Source organism: Corvus cornix, chromosome 11 (assembly GCF_000738735.6).
Source record: "Corvus cornix cornix isolate S_Up_H32 chromosome 11, ASM73873v5, whole genome shotgun sequence".
Lineage (NCBI taxonomy): Eukaryota > Metazoa > Chordata > Aves > Passeriformes > Corvidae > Corvus > Corvus cornix.
Genome location: NC_046341.1, coordinates 9,005,951 through 9,024,216, shown reverse-complemented (window position 1 = coordinate 9,024,216; position 18,266 = coordinate 9,005,951). Strand labels below are relative to the sequence as shown.

Sequence of the window (18,266 nt, the reverse complement as noted above, 5' to 3'; positions counted from 1 at the left end):
GCCCCGGCCCGGCCCGGCCCGGCCCGGCCCAGCCCAGCCCGGCCCGGCCCGGCCCGGCCCGGCCCGGCGTGCCTGGGCGGGCGCTCCCGCCCCTTCCGCGGGCGCCATGGCGGGCGCGGCCGTGCTGCGCGTGCGGCGGAAGCGCGGCGGCCCCGAGCCGGCCGAGGCGCTGCTCCTCGCCTGCAAGCGGCGCCGGGCCGAGCCCGTGGAGACCAACCTCTTCAAGCTGGTGGCGACCGTGTCCTCCAAGGTACCGGGGCCGGGGCAGGCCGGGTCGGGCGGTGTGGGCCGGCCGGTGCTCCCGGAAGGGTTTGGAAAGCAGCGGCTCTCTCTGGGTGCTCCTTGCGGCCGTCTCAGGCTCCCCTGTGGATGTGGTGGTCTGGAGAGAAGCCCAGCTCCGAGCAGCGCCGGCCTGTCCCGGTAGCCGAGGGCACGGCGGCTCCTCCTGCGCTGTGACAGCCGCGGACAGGGCAGGACCGGAGCTACGGGCCGCAGCACACAGGGGCCACCGTGACAAGCTTTGCTCAGCACTCGCTTTTCTGTATTTAGAGACTATTCTTCATTTGGAAACTACAGAACAGTCAGTAAGTGTAGCTTGAATTTCTGCTGTGTGAGATGCTGAAGCTCAGCCCTACTTGGATAACAACTACCATCTGCCATCCAGCCTTTTATATTGAGTAAGACTATTCTGTCTTGGAAAATGATCTTCTTAGGACACGATAAAGGATATTATGCCCTAAATTTAGGTGCATTGCAGTCTTCCAAAGGCCTGTGTTTTTGTTTGGAGGGTTATTTTGTGCCATAGGGTTGTTTAAAAATCAAATTGAAATAGTCTAAGGACTTTTGTTCTGTATCTTCTGCTTTCTTCCCCTCATAACAAGAGAATATTATAATTGTTGTGTTGCTTTAAGTAATAGTAGAAGTTACTTGAATGTTGTTAGGTTTATTGGTACTGCAGCTCTTAATCCTTTCTAGGAAGAAGTATGACTTGCTACCTTGATGGTGTCATTATATTCCTCCTCCTTTTTGTTCTTTTTTCTCAGAACGAACCAGTTCAGAAGTATGTTAAAGATGCCATCACACGAGACAAGGCAGCTCAAAGCCTGCGCCCCTCTTTGGGAAGCACTCAGCGGATCCTTCAGGAACTGCGTTCTGCCAAGCAGGTGAAAAGGAAGGAGAACCGTTACCGTGTGATATCCAGCCATCGGCCCGACTGCACCGAAACAGCTGCACCTGCCACACACAGCGAGGCTGCGCTCGATGGGGACAGGTCAGACTCTGCAGCACAGCAAGATGCTTCACCAGAGGAGAGTGGTGCTGTCCATAAGAGTTCAGACTGCTGTGGGAAATTCCAGCTGTTTGATATTGTACAAGAAGAGGAGAGGGGAGACTCCAGTGTAACGGCTGCAAACCCACAGGTCAGCTATGAACTTAGCGTGCTTGAAGTACTTTGGTATCACTGTTGAGTGGTACACGTGGGCTGACTGCTGTGGGAGTTTGCTTGCACTCTAAGTATTCCACTATTTAACAGGAGCCTTAACTGGACTGCAAGTTGGAATGTTTCGTGAGGATCCTAAGTGCATTAATGTTGAGACAGACTGTGTGTGGAGCTGCTGCTTAAGGAAGGGCTTGTACCACCCTCTTTTTTTCTTTGCCCTGGTCTGATGTATAAGTTCTCTGTTCATCTGTCAGGTGGATCTCTGAGGTTTTTTAATTAATTTCTCTACCTAGAAAAGGAAAAATCTAATTCAGTGCCTTTTCATCTACCCAGATGCATAGGAACAGCACTTGTAGGCAAGATTCCCTCAAGGAAAAAACGCTCCTTTCTCATAGTTCCAATATACAGTTTTATTGTATATTTTGTTTTAGCAGAACTCCAGGTATTTGATAGACTGCTTAAGTCCCTACATGCTGTTTTCATTGGTACTAGGAGTTCAGTATGTTTTCAGTTGGAGGAGTATCTGCTCAATGTCTAGCGTGGTTGTAAGCATACAGAGTTGTGCCTTCTCTGTAAGGTCACCTTCTATACAGAGTGTTGTTAAGATTTTGTATTACAGACTCACAGCCACATGGGAAAGAAGGTGAGAGGGCTGTCTGTGCTTTGGTAATTCCTTCACTGTATGTAAGTACATGTGGATGCTTTCTTTATGCAGCCCATCACAGCTCTGAGGAAAACTTCAATGCTTAAAGAGACTGGGTGAGGGCAAGCCCAGCCAGCTGTCAATCCTTCAGCATTTCCTACAGGTTATTTCAGGGCTTTGACATCAAAGTTTAGTATGAACACTTACTTTCTATTAAGCAGGTAGTTCAGACAGGCATTTGAATTTTGTTAGGTAACTGTTATCCATCCCTCTGCTAATTAGAAAAAACAAAACTGAAGTAGTATCAGAATTTTCCTCTTACATTTTTTTAGAACTAGCAGTAGGTGTTGAAAGCAAAGAAGTGAGCTTTCTTCTTCATTCTCTTAAGTATTTAGCAGAAAATGAACAGCAGGTCTGCAGCTGCTCCTCAGAACTAACTAGTTCAGGAGATACCACTGGATTGGAAAATACTCTTAAAAGCTCTAGGAGGGAAAAATTGGTGCAAAAAACTGCCTGTGTAGACCTTCAAGTGCAGATCACTGAAACAAATACATTGCAAATAATTTATTAGGGAGGAGAAAACATGAAGAAATTTCTTCTGTGTTAATGTTGAAGAAAGGAAATAAAAACTGTATCTGTAGGGCCTACCAGCCTTTTTCTGTTCACCTGTCACATTTCCATCATTTCTCCTACACACTTTGTGTACTGTCACCTGCTTGCATATTATCCACACTACTGTCTGCACATGTTTCTGCAGTGCTGCAGGTGTAATGCTCTACACAGCACAGGCCGTCTTAAAACCTGTATTTTCAGTGAGTGTGTCAGCAGAAATGGCAGTTCTATGGAGCTGTCATATCCCCTTCAATAATTTTTAATGGCCTGGTCACAGAAGTTTTCTCTTAGTATCTGAATCATGTACTAGGGAAACATGCACAGTACTACAATAATTGGAAACTTTCGGTGTCTTTCTGTTCTAGGTTGCCAATATTCTAAAAGCATTCCAATAGGAAAGTGTTTCAGTCTCAGATTTCAGTGGCATCCTTGGCTAGCTACAAAGAGAACTGTTTGCTGTAAATAAGACTTTGCATGACTTTAGTGGAAGTACACATTTTTTGTTTTTTCTCAGCAGAAGACTGATCCAGATGCAATTCTTTGCAATGCAGTAGAGATGATCCGTGAGCGTTTAAATGTTTCCGAAGATGGTAAAAAAGAACACGGTGCCAAAGAAGATGAGTATGTTTATGACATCTACTATAAGGAAACATCAGCCCCTGATTGGATTGAAAATATCCTTTCTGTACAGCCCTATAGAGAAGAATATGAATGGGTAAGGGTGTGGAAAAAACGATCTTTCTCGAATAGAAAGGTCACAAATAAAAGATGCTTAAAGTCCTGCTATTAAAAGTTGCCATGCCAAGAAAGGTCCTTTAAGATAGATACTACATGTATGCTCAGTGACTTCTGTGTTAGGCCTTCTGTAACTGCCAGTCCCGTGTTCCTGCAGGTTACTCTTGATCCAAGGAAATCATATGACAAAGTGAAAGAGATGGTGCTCATGTAATGAGAAGAATCTTTCTTCTTTCAAACTGCCAGTTAAATTTTGGCACACAAATGTAAACTTGAGTAATTCATGTCTGGCTTGTGATTAGGAGGCAGCCATTAAAATGTCATTGTAAATATGACTGAATTAAAAGAGCAAGGGGGGACACAATTTTTTCAGTATTTGAGGACTTGACTTTAATCTTCATATGAGATATTTTTTCATAATAAATTGTTCTTCAGTGACTGTGGAGTTAGGAAGTTCAATGTAAGCTTTAGTCTTTTGTTGTATAGATCCTGTGATCAACAGACTTGTATACTGGGAACCTGAAGCTACTTTCTCTCTTCCTTGCTCTATTACACTACTGCTGAAGTGAGTAGGATTAAGTTAGACATTACCATTTAAATGCTGGAGTGGAACATGTAGATGTGTGACTTAACTGATTTTTCACCTAAAGCAGATTTGAAGTGTTATGGTGAAGGCAGTGACAGCTCAAATTCTCCTGCAGTGTGCCTTGTGTCAATGCAGAATTCATTCTGCCTGCCATCAAAAAGTATCTCCTGGCTCTCTGATCTGTATAGTGTTGCACAGGTGGATGAAAACCCTTAACATTCACTATAAATACAGACACTCAGCATTATGTTTTGTGTTGACATGCAGGTAAATGATGATCCTGGTCCAGAGGAAGTATATGAAGATGAAGATGATGAAAATGATGAAAATAACTGGCGTAATGATTATCCTGAAGAAGATGAGTTCTTACCTGAGGAAGATGGAGAAAAAGGTACACCTGTCATAAATGCTGTTTGCTTTCTTGCTGTGCATGTATACATCCCCTCTTTTAAAAGCAACCCCTAAAAAAGCAACTCTTAAAAAAGCACTGCTGGGGTAGCATTCTGCTCTTACAATGGTGAAATCTGTGTAGAGGAGTATTATCTTTCTTGCAACTAAAAGAGATATGAGAGTTTTTGAAAAGACAAAATTGAGAAGCCAAATTAAGGCTGCTGCAGTTGCAAAAGTTTGCTTGCTTAGAGAAGGAATCCATGACTTGGGTCCACATGGTCATGAAACACTGCCTCTGGCTTCTTAAGCCCTACCCCAGAGTACTTCAAGCACAATTCAAACCTCAGCTCATACGGAAGTTGTTCAGACTTAGTTTCTCAAGAAGCTTAAACTCATCTGATTAACTTAATTATTTAAGTAAAAAGAAGGGATAATCTAGAAGTGTTTATGCTTTCCCTATAGACTCTGAAGAGAGCTTCAGTGATGAGGACCAATGTTACAGGAGAAGAACATGGGACAAATACCGACAGGAGGTTTTGCAGGAATTCGGATACGATGAGATTGAAGATTTAGGTTCTGACTAATAGCCTGTTTTGGGAGATGAAATGCATACTGGAGGTGAATGTCTGCTGCTGTAGGAGAATGTACTATCTGAGCAGCCAACTTCAGCTGGTGGATATTAAACAGATGGTGCGAGTATGGCCACTTGACAACACAAATTTTGTTCTAAGCACAAGATACTCTGTGCTTTAAAAAGAATTTTCTGTCCATTGCATGTATTAAAGTTCTGAAGGGACCTTTTATTTATTTCTGTTTTCCCAAAGCTGCATGCCCAAGAGTTTGTACCTGTAGCAAATGTACCTCCACATATATGGAGGTACTGTTGGCAGCAGCCCTTCTCGTCATGACTAATGTGTCAGGTTGCACAAGAAGATCGACCTGTCTGCCCTGATGGCAAGTGGAAGTCCTGGAAAAAGGCATCCTATCCTACTGCTTTCTACTTCATTTGTTCCTAAGTGTCAAGTGACTTTCTTCACAAGCATTTGAGCATATGAAATGCCTTGACCTGTCCATTACTCTCCCCCAGTAGTTTTACTGTTGGAGTAGAACAATGTGCATTTAAATTGTAAATAAAAATTTTTTTTGACCAAGTTTTCTTTACTCATTTAAAGATCACAGGAGTTGGTACAGCTGAACCCAGGTCACCATTTTAACTTGCATTTGTACATCTTTAAAACAATTCCATTGTATCTGTTTGGACACACGAAGTATTTTAGCACTTGAGTCTGTAAAAAATAGCTAATAGGATTAGCTCTTAGCTGGTCGATGTCATTCATGAACTGTAGGCTGCAGCAGTGACTTAGGCCAATTAGTTTTCACTGTTAATGGCAAAGTAGTGGAGGCAAGGTATTTTTGTTTGCTTCAGAGAAAGGTTAACATGGCAGTGCAATAATCCAAGTATCCCCACTATTATTCAAGTCACTGATGCCACTGGTGCACCCTTTGAAGCATATATTGCTTCAGACATAATCTTGTAATTACAAGATTTAGTTCAACTTAAACGCACAAAACTATACATGTGGCCAAACTCAGGTCAACTGAGACAGACATTCTGAACTAAGGTAAAAGTCTCAGGTATGTTTTTGAAGTACATCTCACTTTGCCAGACAAACAGGCTGGCTTCTTGTTGCCTTTTGCTGCACCAAAATTCAGTATTAAAACTATCCTGATTTTAGGCTTAGAGCTTTGGAATTACAAAGACTACGAATTAGCATATGTGTGCTGCAATAGTACTTTTTACTTTTGTTTTTATTTCTAGTTTTCCTCCCTGCTACTTAGCTTTCAAGATCTAGCATCTGCCACAGAAATTCTACTATAGGTGGAAAAGAAAGTTAAGTGGTTTCTGTGAGGTTTTAGATGGTCACTTTCTAGTGAACAGCACTGAAGTTTATAAAGGGAATTTTCTGACTGCTGAGGTAACTCAGCTACTGTGTGTTCACTGAAACAGTTCAGAAACAAATGCTTACAGGCTTCAAACTGAACATTTTAATTTCAGAATTTTCATAAAACCTAACAGAAATTGACAAAGCACTAACGAGTTAACAAAAAATCAACAACCATTAATCAAATCTTTAGTGCCAAGGTGCTTTGCTGATTAACTCCTTGCCACAGTCAGATACATTTCCATGTAGCCCACAGAATAAAAAACTTCAAAGGGAGAAAGGTTGGTTCAGTCTTTAAATAATGGAGCAGAACTTAATTTATCATTAGGGGCAGAAAAACTAATGAAGTAGTTTGGTGTGACCAGTTGTCTTCTGGGATAAGAACTGAGATAGTACAGCAAATCATTTCATGCAAACATCCATCAGAATTAAGCTGGAAATGACTTGGTCTTTGGAGTCAAAGTGGGTTTTAGTCTAACTTAATAATGGATTACTTTACCACTTGGTTCGGCAGAAATCTAATTTGATCCATTAGCTCTTATCATTTTCATACCAATTCTGAAGAAGAAACACTATTAACACACAGCTTGTGTGTGTAGGTGATGAGTAGGTAATCATTATCCAATGAAAACCTGCCCTGAAAACATGCCACAGTTTAGGAGGATGAGACATGGGCATGATCTGTGTTGAAATCCATCTGCAAGTAAGAACATTTTCAGCATTTCTGGAAGACCACCGAAAACAGTTTTCCTGTGTCTTCCAGTTCCAGCTCTTCCCTTTCATTTTTGTAATTGCTTTTTCCTCCCTCCTGCTTCTTTTAATGGCTTTAAACTTTAGTTGGATTTGATTTCTAACTTCTTTTCTTCATTTGTGTCCATCTCTGTTAAAACACAGTAGCAGAGCAGCTGCATGTTTCGTGTAACTGCACCTGCACAGAAATTGGAGATAAATTAGAACAACAGCCACCTATCTCAACTCTAATTACAAAACACATCTGACTAATGAAAGCTCTCAGGAATGCTGTCTCACTTCTCTTTAGGGAAACAAACAATAAAATAACTGTCTCCCATTCATTATTTTTAACAGACAGTATCTTAGACTGTTCTGTTGATATCCTAGGGTGTTTTGCTTCTTAGGCACCCTGCTAATAACTGAAGTGAAATATTTTTTTCTCTGTAATTAAGAGTGTAAAATTGGTGGAATAAAAAAGGTAAAACTAACAGCACACAGGGAAAGCTACAAGTTTACTGAATATTTACATATATGCTACTGCTGCAGCAGCACATCCTGCTTTCAGGGTAAGATTATGCTATAAACCTTCCTATATCCCTGATCATGGCTGTCTCACATAGTAACAATAACAAGAGAGCACTGATGGAGAAAAATGTGTAATTTAACTGCTGCAATTCAACAGAAGGCAAAATTCCATCCTTTACTGACAAAATCTATCCATCTTCAAGTAACTGATTCAGTAAAGCTGGACAGTTTGTGCTACCAAGAATGTTCAGACTTTTTACAGTCATCAGCCTTGGTTAAAATAAAGACTTTTTTCTGATGTTTTGGCTATTGCTGAACAGTGTTTGCACAGTATCAAGGCTTCTTTTCTTTCCTCTTTACTCTGCTCTTCCTGTAGCCAGCAGGATGGGAAAGGGCAGGAAGTTTGGCAGGAAGATGGCCAGAACAGCCCACCCAAACTATGCAAAGGGCTATTTCATGCTATCTGATGTCATGCTCAGCAATCGAAACAGATTGAGCAAGAAGTGTTTGCCTGTGGGAATCTCTTCCAATACAGCTGTTGCTTGGAGACTGGCTGCAAACTGGACTGCTTGTGGGATGGGTCAGTGATTGATTGCTTTTAAAAGCAGCAGGGTTTTTTCCCTTTTCACTTACTAAACTGTCTTTGACTTGACCAACAGGTCTTTCCACGTTTGCTCTTCCTGTTCTGTCCCTCATGCTGCTGGGGGTGCTGGTGAGCCAGCGGCTACATGGGTGGGGTCAGCCCACCACAACCCTATCCATCAACAGACCAAGAGTCAGCAATTTACTCTTCCCCTTTCCTAACAAGGTCTCCAGCTAACAAAGAAACTTACCTATAAGCTTGTTTATAAATTTTGGTCTCCTTGATGCAGGTAAATAGACTCCCAAGAAAAAGAATGGAATTCCAGATAAAGCAATGGCAATTCCAATCAGTGAATTTACAAAGTCACTATAGAGTGGCACTACCACCAGAAATACTGTGCATATACAGAATATTATTGGGAAAGCCAGGCTCAGCTGCAGACAGAAAAAACAGAACACAACGTTAATGAAATATTCATTGTCTAGAGTTACAAACATTATGATACAGATTTTTCTCTCTGAAACCCACTTTGTGAAATTATCTGCTCTTCCTCTCATATATTTGGCTATTTAGGACCATAAGGAAATCGCAGAATTATTCTTAACAGAACTGTTGCTAAAAATTGCAGAAGTAATCAAGTATGGTAACTGCTGTGCTGAAACAAAGTGCATAGGGCATGAAGTGTTTTTAGACAAAACCAGTAACACTTGGGAAACAAGAATTACTGACTTTTTTGAGTACAGTATCAACTTAAAGTATAAGAAGGTTATTAGAGGATCAGATATCATCAGAGCTAAATGTGGTCCACAGAGTTACTTAAGTTGAGCATTCCCAATCAGAGATTTCTCCTGCTAAATAAAAGGCTAACTAGTATGTTAAGCTATTGAAACATTCCCCAGTGAGCAGACAGGAGGAATACTGATTGAACTAGCATATAATAATAGAGTATACTGATACAACAACCTCTTATTCTTACCTAGCAGAGAAGCTAACTTTCATGGTACAACATCAAATGGAAACCATGCTTTATGTTCTGATCAATTTGTAACCTTTAGACTTAACATGTATGGTCCAGATTTTAGACAGTACTTTTAGATTATATGGAGGCAGGGATTTTAAACAATTGTGTAGTAAGTATTACCTTAAGAGGTCGGGGCCGATCTGGTTCTTTCCAACGTAGATATAACTGCCCAGCAATAGACAGACCAACAAAAAACCAGTAACTGAAGCTGAAGTAATTGATAAGCTGGAAGACATCTTCCACAGCCAGGTAAATAAGGGTCATAAAACACTGTCAGAAAAAAACAGGATTGAGAATCTAAACCCAAAAGTTTGAAACTTACTTTTTATGCTTCTTTTTGCCTTTAACACCTTATACTCCTTGGTTATGCCTCAAAAAATCACTCTCTCAGCAATCACCTTGATGACAGTATATTTTAAGTTGTCTCTTGTGAATTTTTTAAAGTTTTCCTTTAAATAATTCATATTCTTGTTCTGAAAAGATTTTAATTCATTGACTGTATCATAATAAATTACATTCTGCTTTGGGGGACTGGGTTTCTCAGAGCTGCATTTAAATGCAATAAGGATCTGAGAGAAGCACTTTGGGTTCTAGGAATTATTTATTCTTGAGCAGCAGAAATCTTTTATACACAATATGTCAATTATTAGTTGCAGTTTCAGTTTGCTGAAAATGCAATCCATGGTAATCCATGGTATACAGAACACATTTCTTATGACATGTCTTCTGCTTAAATTGATGTTCTGATTTCAGCATGAAATAGAATACGTACATGGATTACTTCTTTTACTTTTCTCATGTTATTTTTTATACATATATATGTGTGTACATTTTTCTAGCCCTGTCTTGAAGCTCCATTTTGAGGGAAGCTGTGCTGTTTGTCCCATCTAATCAGTTGAAAAGAAAAGCAATAACAACTTGCATTGAAGAGCAGTGCTGGCACAGGTGTGAACCTCTCTATGTGGATCATAGACAACAGATCAGGAAGGTGACCTTCCCGAGATCCTACAAAAAATAGCCTGAAAAAAAGCAGTAAGAAAACACATGTTGAGACCACAGGCAAGAGAGAATATATTACAAAAAATCAAAAAATAACACGAGTCAAAATAAATATGTACACCACTGAATTTCCACCCTTAAAACTGGAACCTGGATTCAACCCTTCTTATAAAAATGTACTGTACAACAACCACTGAAAGATATATAAGTTTTTAGAAACATGCTGTTAACAACAATTTTTAAAAAGTCATATTGCAGGTAAAACAGACAACATCTAAGTAACTGAAACAAATTTCTATTGTTTCACAAAATTCTAAAAGCTAGCACTGAAAACATTCCAGCTTAGGGAAGAATAGTTTTCAATGCCAAGCAGAAGAGACTGTCAGGGCCCTAAAATTACGTCACTCAACCACATGCTCAAAAAACAAACACACAATTTTATTACCAACTGTTCTATGTTGACTGCTTCTCCAAATGATCATATTTCTTCTCAATACAGAGGCATTGCAAATTCATTCAATGGACAGGAATAATCTTAAAACGCCTGAATAAAGCTATTTAAAACTTTTGCTAGTTATATCCACAGTCAGTGCTCAAAGAAAAGGTTCTACACTGTATCCTGAGCTTTCCAATTGCAGCTTCATAGCAGTAGCAAGTTTTTTAGGGTTTTTCCAAGTACAAAGTTTTAAAATACTGATTCTTAAAAGGTCAGTAAATACATTTGAAAACAAAAACTTGCTAGAATTATTCTATCAAGTAAAATGGAAGATAATCATCAGCAAATAATCAGCACACAGACAAAATTAATTTTATCTTTAATTATGCTCTGCATACACTCAGGAATGTTTTGGGGAAACAAAGCAGTGTTAAGAGTGTATGTACACACATACAGAGGTTTATTTAGATCTGTTGTTTATTGTGGTTATTCATCATAGGTTCAGTTAAAAAACTATTTTTGCCACTCTTATAATAGATCAGCATAACAGTAACATGTAAAAAGACTTATGAACATTTGTCAAACTGAAAGAGATACCTTGATGATGCTAGAATTGAAGCATTAAGTCCACCAAAACAAGAAAAGGCTACAGCAATGGGAATTGTCCAGCTGAAGATACCAAATACCTGGTCTGCAAATGTCTGATGAAAGGGAAAAGAAAAGGAAACATGAAAATATCTGCAAAAAAGAATATGTAAAACAGTGACATCAGAGCTTTGGAACACATTTTGTATGGAAAAACAGTAATATCGTAAGGACAGTCCATAATGCAGTGCAAAGAATCACACAGTCTTCTTATTTATTTATGGATTCTAAATAAGCACAAACTTCTTTAGCCAAGCATCTGAAGTCGTATCTTCTGCTCACAAAAATAATGCTCACAAAGAAAACCAAAATGTTTTGAGAATTTCCTTACCAATCCTATACCAATTCTAATATATTTTGTTATCTAACTGACCTACAGAACTTAAGTGAACATTCTTTAGATTACTAAAAATATTACCTAACCAGAGAACTGCCATATTGCAGTGGATAACCACAGCCAACATCACACCTACTGTTTAGAGATACTATTCTAGGAATCTATTTTATTTTCCTTCTTTTGCAGTTTCCTAAGCAACATCATCTTTTCCTTTAGCTCCACCGGCCTCTGGGCTCTACTCTCACAACCTGGCAAATGACAAAGCAAGTGATCTTATCACTTGCTCAATTGTTAATGTTGCTAGACAATACTGCAAGCAACTGTGGGGACTGCCCATGGTAGAGCTCTGAAACCAAGAAGTCATGAGCATCAAAGTTTCACAGCAAGTGGTAAGAGCCACTGATTGCCAGCAATCTTAGGTCTAAAACAAAAATGGGTAATAATTTGCAATATACTGTCCTGGTCTATTCTGTTCAGCCTCCTGGATGTTGAAAAAAAGGGTGGGAGACTTAGAATATCAGACAACACATTTGAAAAATGAAGAAATTTAATTCATGCAGACTGATAGGTATTCTATTACTGTCTCTGTCCGGCTCTGTGGGCTCATGCGTGCGCACGCACAAACGCACGGCTAGCTTCAGTATAAAGCTGGTGACAAAAGAGATGGGAAGGGTCTTTGCGTGGCATTCCACAGGAGCAGGTTATTGCTTCCCCACTGTGAAAGGCTCCAGAGGCAAAGGCAGAACAATGCCAAACTCAGAGGTTTTATCCGGGGCGGGAAAAGGCGGGACGAGGGAACGGAAACCAGTGGGGAAGCTCTGGGGGAGTGACGAGAGGTAGAAGCTAACAGCTAACCGGAGAAGCCAAACTGGGATACATTACCGTAATAGAACAAGCATCCTAAGAGAAACTTCTTTCCCTCATCACGATCATAAGTCTCTAACACCAGAGCCTGTCTTACCAAGAGCTCTCTGTGTCCCTTGTGCCACAGGCTAATCAGCCACCACGGTATTCTACCTCCCATCTTGGTCTGAGCACTGCACGTATCTGGACGTGAGCTTTAGCATGAAGTTAGGCAGAAATCCCCTCGTGCTGTGTTCAGAGGACATGGGTGGAGGAAGCCTTCCTACCCATCCCAATCTTACCTACAGGAAACTGAATCACTTCCACGATTTCTTTTACAGAAGCAAACTAACAGTCATGGTAGCAAAAGAATCGTGTCTACATTAGACAGCATGAAGTCACTACTATGGAAACAGAAAGGTACATACTCATGTATAAGTAGTATTCAAACAAACACCAAAGATTTGAGTATTTTACACCTTAGCAAGTAGCAGTAATCTAATCCTTTTCATGAACCTTTCTCTAAATAGCTTTCTTATCTCTCTCTTGCTTTAACAATTTCAAGATCCTCAGACATAAAAAGCATATATAGTAGTTCAGCTTTCTGCACGTTTGTCTACTATAAAAATTTTCTTCAGATTTTAGTATTTTAGTATTTTTAAACACATTGCCCTTGGCCTCCCCTGTGGATACAAAAATGCTGTTAGCAAGGAATTTTCCTGCTTCTTCTAAACCGTGGGATACTTTTCTCTCTCATGGAAGATAACAGCAGAAGTTCTGTAAACTAAGAACACCTGCAACCTTGTAGAACTATGTTTATGGTACAGTAGAAGAATATTTTGACAATGGATGTTTTAGGATTTTAACCAATCACCCCCAAGGCGTGGCTAATCCTTTGTCCAACCAGACTATGAAGAAAAAGTTTATAAAAGAGTTTGTAAAATAATTAAATAAATCAATCTTGCTGTACAGTTCCTGCCTGCTGGATCTTCTCTCCTCCTCCTCCCTATGGCTGCGGGACACAGTAAGATCGACAGCGGAAATACTCCCCTTCAAAGCACTGGTCTTCATCATTACACTTAAGAGCTAAGGAGCTCAATCAAAGATGATTAACATTCAGAACTGGACTTTATCTGTACCATATGAAGTTATCTCAATTTAAGTGGTCAAATTTTGATTTAATTACTCCAGGAACCTTTCAGATCATCAATAGCAGTGCATTATGATCTGTTTTCCTAATGTTCTCGCAGGTCAAAAAAGCCTGAAAGACTTAATATAGTTGGTTTGGGGGTTTTTTTTTGTTATATGAGGGTTGGATTTTCATGGGACAAAGCCCTGTATATAATGTCAATCTTTAAACCACAAGATGCTGAGAAAACCAAAGCTTGGCCAGATACAGTTTCCTGTTCTTTGTCTGCATTGAAAAAGTGCTTTGTCCAGCACATTATCCAGGTTACAGCTCAGAATCCAACTCTGCTGTGTACCATCATTAATACTAAAAAGCAGAATGTATTCCATCCTTTTGTGTAATTTAGTTGAGCCTCAAAGGCAGACACGGTTTCCTGCTGCTGAAGGACAATGCAAAACCAAATAATCACTTCAACTGAACTCTGCCTAAAGGCTCAAAGTCAATGCATCAGCTGTGTCACTCTGGTTCTCGGAAAGGCACCTCTCTTCCAGAGCTCTTTTAGTTTATCCATCTTAGCATGGCTTCCTTCAAAATGGAGCATTCAACACAGGGGTGGAAAAATTCACACAGATTCCTACAGATATTATAAAAAATAACATGAGAAAAGTATAAAAGAACTAGTCCATAGACATATTCTATTTCATGCTGAAATCAGAACATCAGTTTAGCAGAAGACCATGCCATAAGAAATGTGTTCTGTATACCATGGATTACCATGGAATGCATTTTCAGCCAACTGAAACTGCAACAAATCATTTACATTATTGTATATAAAAGATTTCTGCTGCTCAAGAATAAATAATTCCTAGAACCGAAAGTGCTTCTCTCAGATCCTTATTGCATCTAAATGCAGCTTCAAAGAGAAACCCAGTCTCCTGAAGCAGAATGTCATTTATTATGATCCAATCAATGAATTAAGATAACTCTTCCAGAACGAGGACAAGACGAAAATTCTAATAAGCAATTGTTGTAATATTTTAAAGGAATATTTGAACCTCAATTGCTGATTTCTGAAGCCAAACAGCAAAGGAAATTACTAGACACAAAACTCCTGGAGGATTTTTTGTTTTAATATATAAAGTTAAGATACAGAACAAGATGTTAGAGAACTAAGATGTTAAGTAAAATTGCTTGAAGGATAAGTATTTAGATAAATAATATTAACATCTGAAGCTAAAGAAGAGAGAGAAAACCTATGAATGTAATCTTATGCTGAAGGATGCAAATTAGCTAACATGTCATTTGGAGAAAATTCCCCCCTCCCCCCCAAAGATGTTCTTTGCATGCATTTTCCATTTCCTTTTGAAAAATTTGGTAATGGGCCAGTGTGAATGACAGGTGCAGGACTAACTCAAAGCTATTTCCATCCTGTAATCTATATCCAGTTTTTCTAAGATATGCTAATGTTGTTTCACACATCTTGGAAAACAGCAATCATTCCTCTGAGCAGTAAAAACCACAAATTATATACAGATCAAAATGCTACAGATTCAATGTATTCAGGATGCAGGCTATGTTCTACATCAACTGTTGATCCAGCTCAAAGCCTAAATAAGTAATTTCCCTAGATCTGTAAAAGTCAGACTCTTCAAAAGGTAAGAGTAGTGACAACCTCTACTGAACCCTGTCATTTCCAATGTACTTTCTAATGCTGTAGTTGGGATTCCTGACAGAGAAAAGGGTGGAGAAACTTCAAGAGGTAAACTTGAGGTGAGGTAATGCGTAAGACTATTTTAACTGACAATCATCTAAAAAAGAGTACTGCTTGGTTTGCCAAGTAGATCTGCCTGCAAAATGATCTTTCAGCAAAACAAAGTTGAAAGGTACCTAAAGTTTGGCTCATCTTTCTATTGGTATCGACCAGCTTAACATGACACATAATGACCCACCTGCCTTTAGGCAGGTGTTTTCTGACAGGGTTTCACCCTCATTTACAACAAAAATCAGCCAAGTTCATTACTCAGACACTTGAGTACAAATTTATAAATCTTTCAACACTCTCCTTTCAACAGATGCCAAGAAATGTCTTCTCTAAAGCTCAGCTATAATCTCCTGTGAACAAAGACAAACCCAAAGATCTCCACAGTGTTTCTTGCTGAAAGAGTTACTGAAGTGTAAGTAAAAGCAGCAACAATAAACATTCACTGTGTGCATATCAGAGGATTATTTTGCATAAGAGGGCAGGGCAGAGAAAAGCACAACATGAAATCAAGTTATCAAGCATGCACACTGAGTGCATTGCACCAAGAAGGGAAGCAGGGAGGGAAAAGGAGAAGAGTTAGTGGCTGCTTTCTGCTAAAACCACAATTGCGCAATCATGGATCCTCCACAAATGAGACAGACCTCTGAGCTGAGCTCCTCACCAGTTCCACTTTAACTACCACTACTTCTGGGAGTTGTGAAGTCCATTTATAAAAACAAATGAGCTGGCAATGGAGGAAAGAATGGAGCATTCACAAAGGTATGTGGAAGATGACAGAGGAGCCTACCTGGAGGCAGCTATAAGCAGAAACATTTAGTCCACCATAACAGGAGAAAGCCACCACTATGGGGATGGATATCATCTCAGGATTCTTCTGAGAAAGTCTAAAGAGCAAGAAGGATTAAGAGATTAAATTGTCATCTCTGCTATAGCCTGAAAAATCCTGTAGTCCAGACTTGAATTGTAACTGCTTCCAACAGCTTGGAAACAGAATTCAGAGAATTGCTGATTTAACACTTGCAATTAAGGATAAAGTTCTTTTATGCCCTCCCATCCATTGGGTATGTAAGGTATACATAGATACATGCACACTGTAGGACATGCACCTAGAATTGTTCTCCTTAGTTTCAATTTTTTTTTTTTTCAAACCATCATCGGGGAATAACAATGAAGGAAGAGGCTTCCAGCTGTGCACTTCTCAGCTGAACTGCCCTTATTGCATCATGACTAAAATGTTACATTACTCCCAGAAGAATGGTCAAAAACTGAATTACAGCTTTGTTTCAAGGGATGAATGACTGATTAAATTTTATTTTTGTCTTGGGTTAGTTTGATCTCATGATCATCAGCTGGAAACTTGTGAATGGTTTGCAGGAACACTTTTTTGTCCTTTTAAAGGTCCAAACAACAGTTCTATACAAACAGGTTGAACTAAAAGCAGCAGAAATCCCCCGCATCAAGAGCTGTCACAACAAAATACACGGAATACTGCCTCACACTCAGTAATTCAGGCACACAGATGAGCAGCAAGACCCACATTTATGTTACAAATCACAAGATGAGAACTGCTTCATCACACTTAGCTGCACACAAGAAGTGCACTTAGAGGCACACAAGAAATGTCAGACTACACTGAGAGCGTATGGAGCTACAAGCACATGCTGGGCTGTCAAAGCACCAAACAGTATTGACTGGAGGGACAAATGCAAAGAGAATTTTAGGCTACACTCATGTGTAGCCTAACATGAGTAAGAAACACCAAAAAAATACCCAAAGCTTATGATGCGTTTCTATTAGGAGAGTTTAAAAGGCATCTACGGAGCCTCTTCATGAAACTCTTTTCAAGATCCCATTGCCCAGGAGCTTTTCCAGGCTCAGTTCTGTAACATGCTTACCCTGAAAATCATACAGAGCAGTAAGGGGATTAATATATATATGAGCAATCTGACTAGTGTTTTGGAAACACAATTAATTCTGCTTTGACATTTCTCTTGAGGCAAAGTGTAAATACATTCACACATCACAGGAAGATCTGGCAGTGAGAACTACAGTGTGTTTTCTTAATTTTGAGCTTCTGAGGTCTCCAAGGTGCTATTTGTTAACAGAAACAAACTCTGATTTATGGCAATCAGGAAGCTGCACATGCAAAAAAAGACCCTGAGCAGAACAAGTTTTCTCCCACTGCCATAGATTACATTGTCAGGATACTGTATGACATCTCTCCTCATTGACCAAATTAGATTTAATGGCACATATATTAAAGAAAAGAAAGAGTGCACCTCAGTCAAACCCAGAAAATGGTAAAGGTGCAAAAGAAAACAATTTAAATGTTAGTGTTTCCTGTAATTCTTGTTTCAATTACCATGCTGTTGATCGATTCTACTCAAACAGACATAATGCTCTCCTTGTATTACCGGCAACACCTTGACTCAGAGAAAAAGGTACCAGTGCAGTGCAAGGTCCAGCACAAAATTCCCTCTTCATTTTTAGGTCACTAAATACAATTTTATGGTAAGAGAACCAGCACTACTCTGCTGCATTAATATATTGCATTCCTACATGCATGTAAGATGTCTCTTCTGTCCAGTCCACAGTAAAATTTCTGATGTCAGCTCCAACAGTAAAACAGTTCCATTTATATTCTCATGGAAGTACTGAAGATATTTGATCTAAACCTTCTCAGGTGTTTATCCTGTTCTTAGCATCTCTAACAGCTAGCTGTAGAACAAGGGTTCAGTGTTTTCCAAGTCTCTTACCTATCTCTTATTGAAAATATTACACAGCACTCTTTCAAGTTCAGCTCAGCTTTTCAGCTTGAATTCCAAAGCCAGAGAACTTCCATGTAACTGGCATTGGGAGTGCTGCATTGGCAGTGAATTACAGCTAGCTCCAAGAAAGAAGGCAAAT

At 39.6% G+C, this 18,266-nt stretch overlaps 2 protein-coding genes across 4 annotated transcripts in view; one reads left to right on the top strand and one right to left on the bottom strand.

Moving 5' to 3' along the window:
• Positions 1 to 103: 103 nt before the first annotated feature.
• On the top strand, positions 104 to 5,555 carry SLC7A6OS (solute carrier family 7 member 6 opposite strand). The gene is made up of 5 exons (XM_039558523.1): positions 104 to 250; positions 1,044 to 1,418; positions 3,211 to 3,408; positions 4,282 to 4,405; positions 4,867 to 5,555. The coding sequence occupies exons 1-5, from the start codon at positions 107 to 109 to the stop codon at positions 4,986 to 4,988; spliced, it is 963 nt and encodes a 320-aa protein (XP_039414457.1). The 5' UTR covers positions 104 to 106; the 3' UTR covers positions 4,989 to 5,555.
• Positions 5,556 to 6,427: 872 nt separating this feature from the next.
• The window catches only part of SLC7A6 (solute carrier family 7 member 6), a 32,044-nt gene continuing 20,205 nt past the window's right edge, over positions 6,428 to 18,266 (bottom strand). For all 3 annotated transcript variants that reach the window (XM_039558520.1, XM_039558521.1, XM_039558519.1), the window contains 5 exons: positions 11,241 to 11,344; positions 10,131 to 10,227; positions 9,329 to 9,478; positions 8,438 to 8,621; positions 6,428 to 7,275 (listed from right to left, as the gene is read on the bottom strand). In XM_039558520.1, the coding sequence (XP_039414454.1) occupies positions 7,181 to 7,275; positions 8,438 to 8,621; positions 9,329 to 9,478; positions 10,131 to 10,227; positions 11,241 to 11,344 (630 nt within the window). In that variant the 3' untranslated portion in view covers positions 6,428 to 7,180. The remainder of the gene's footprint in view (positions 7,276 to 8,437; positions 8,622 to 9,328; positions 9,479 to 10,130; positions 10,228 to 11,240; positions 11,345 to 18,266) is intronic.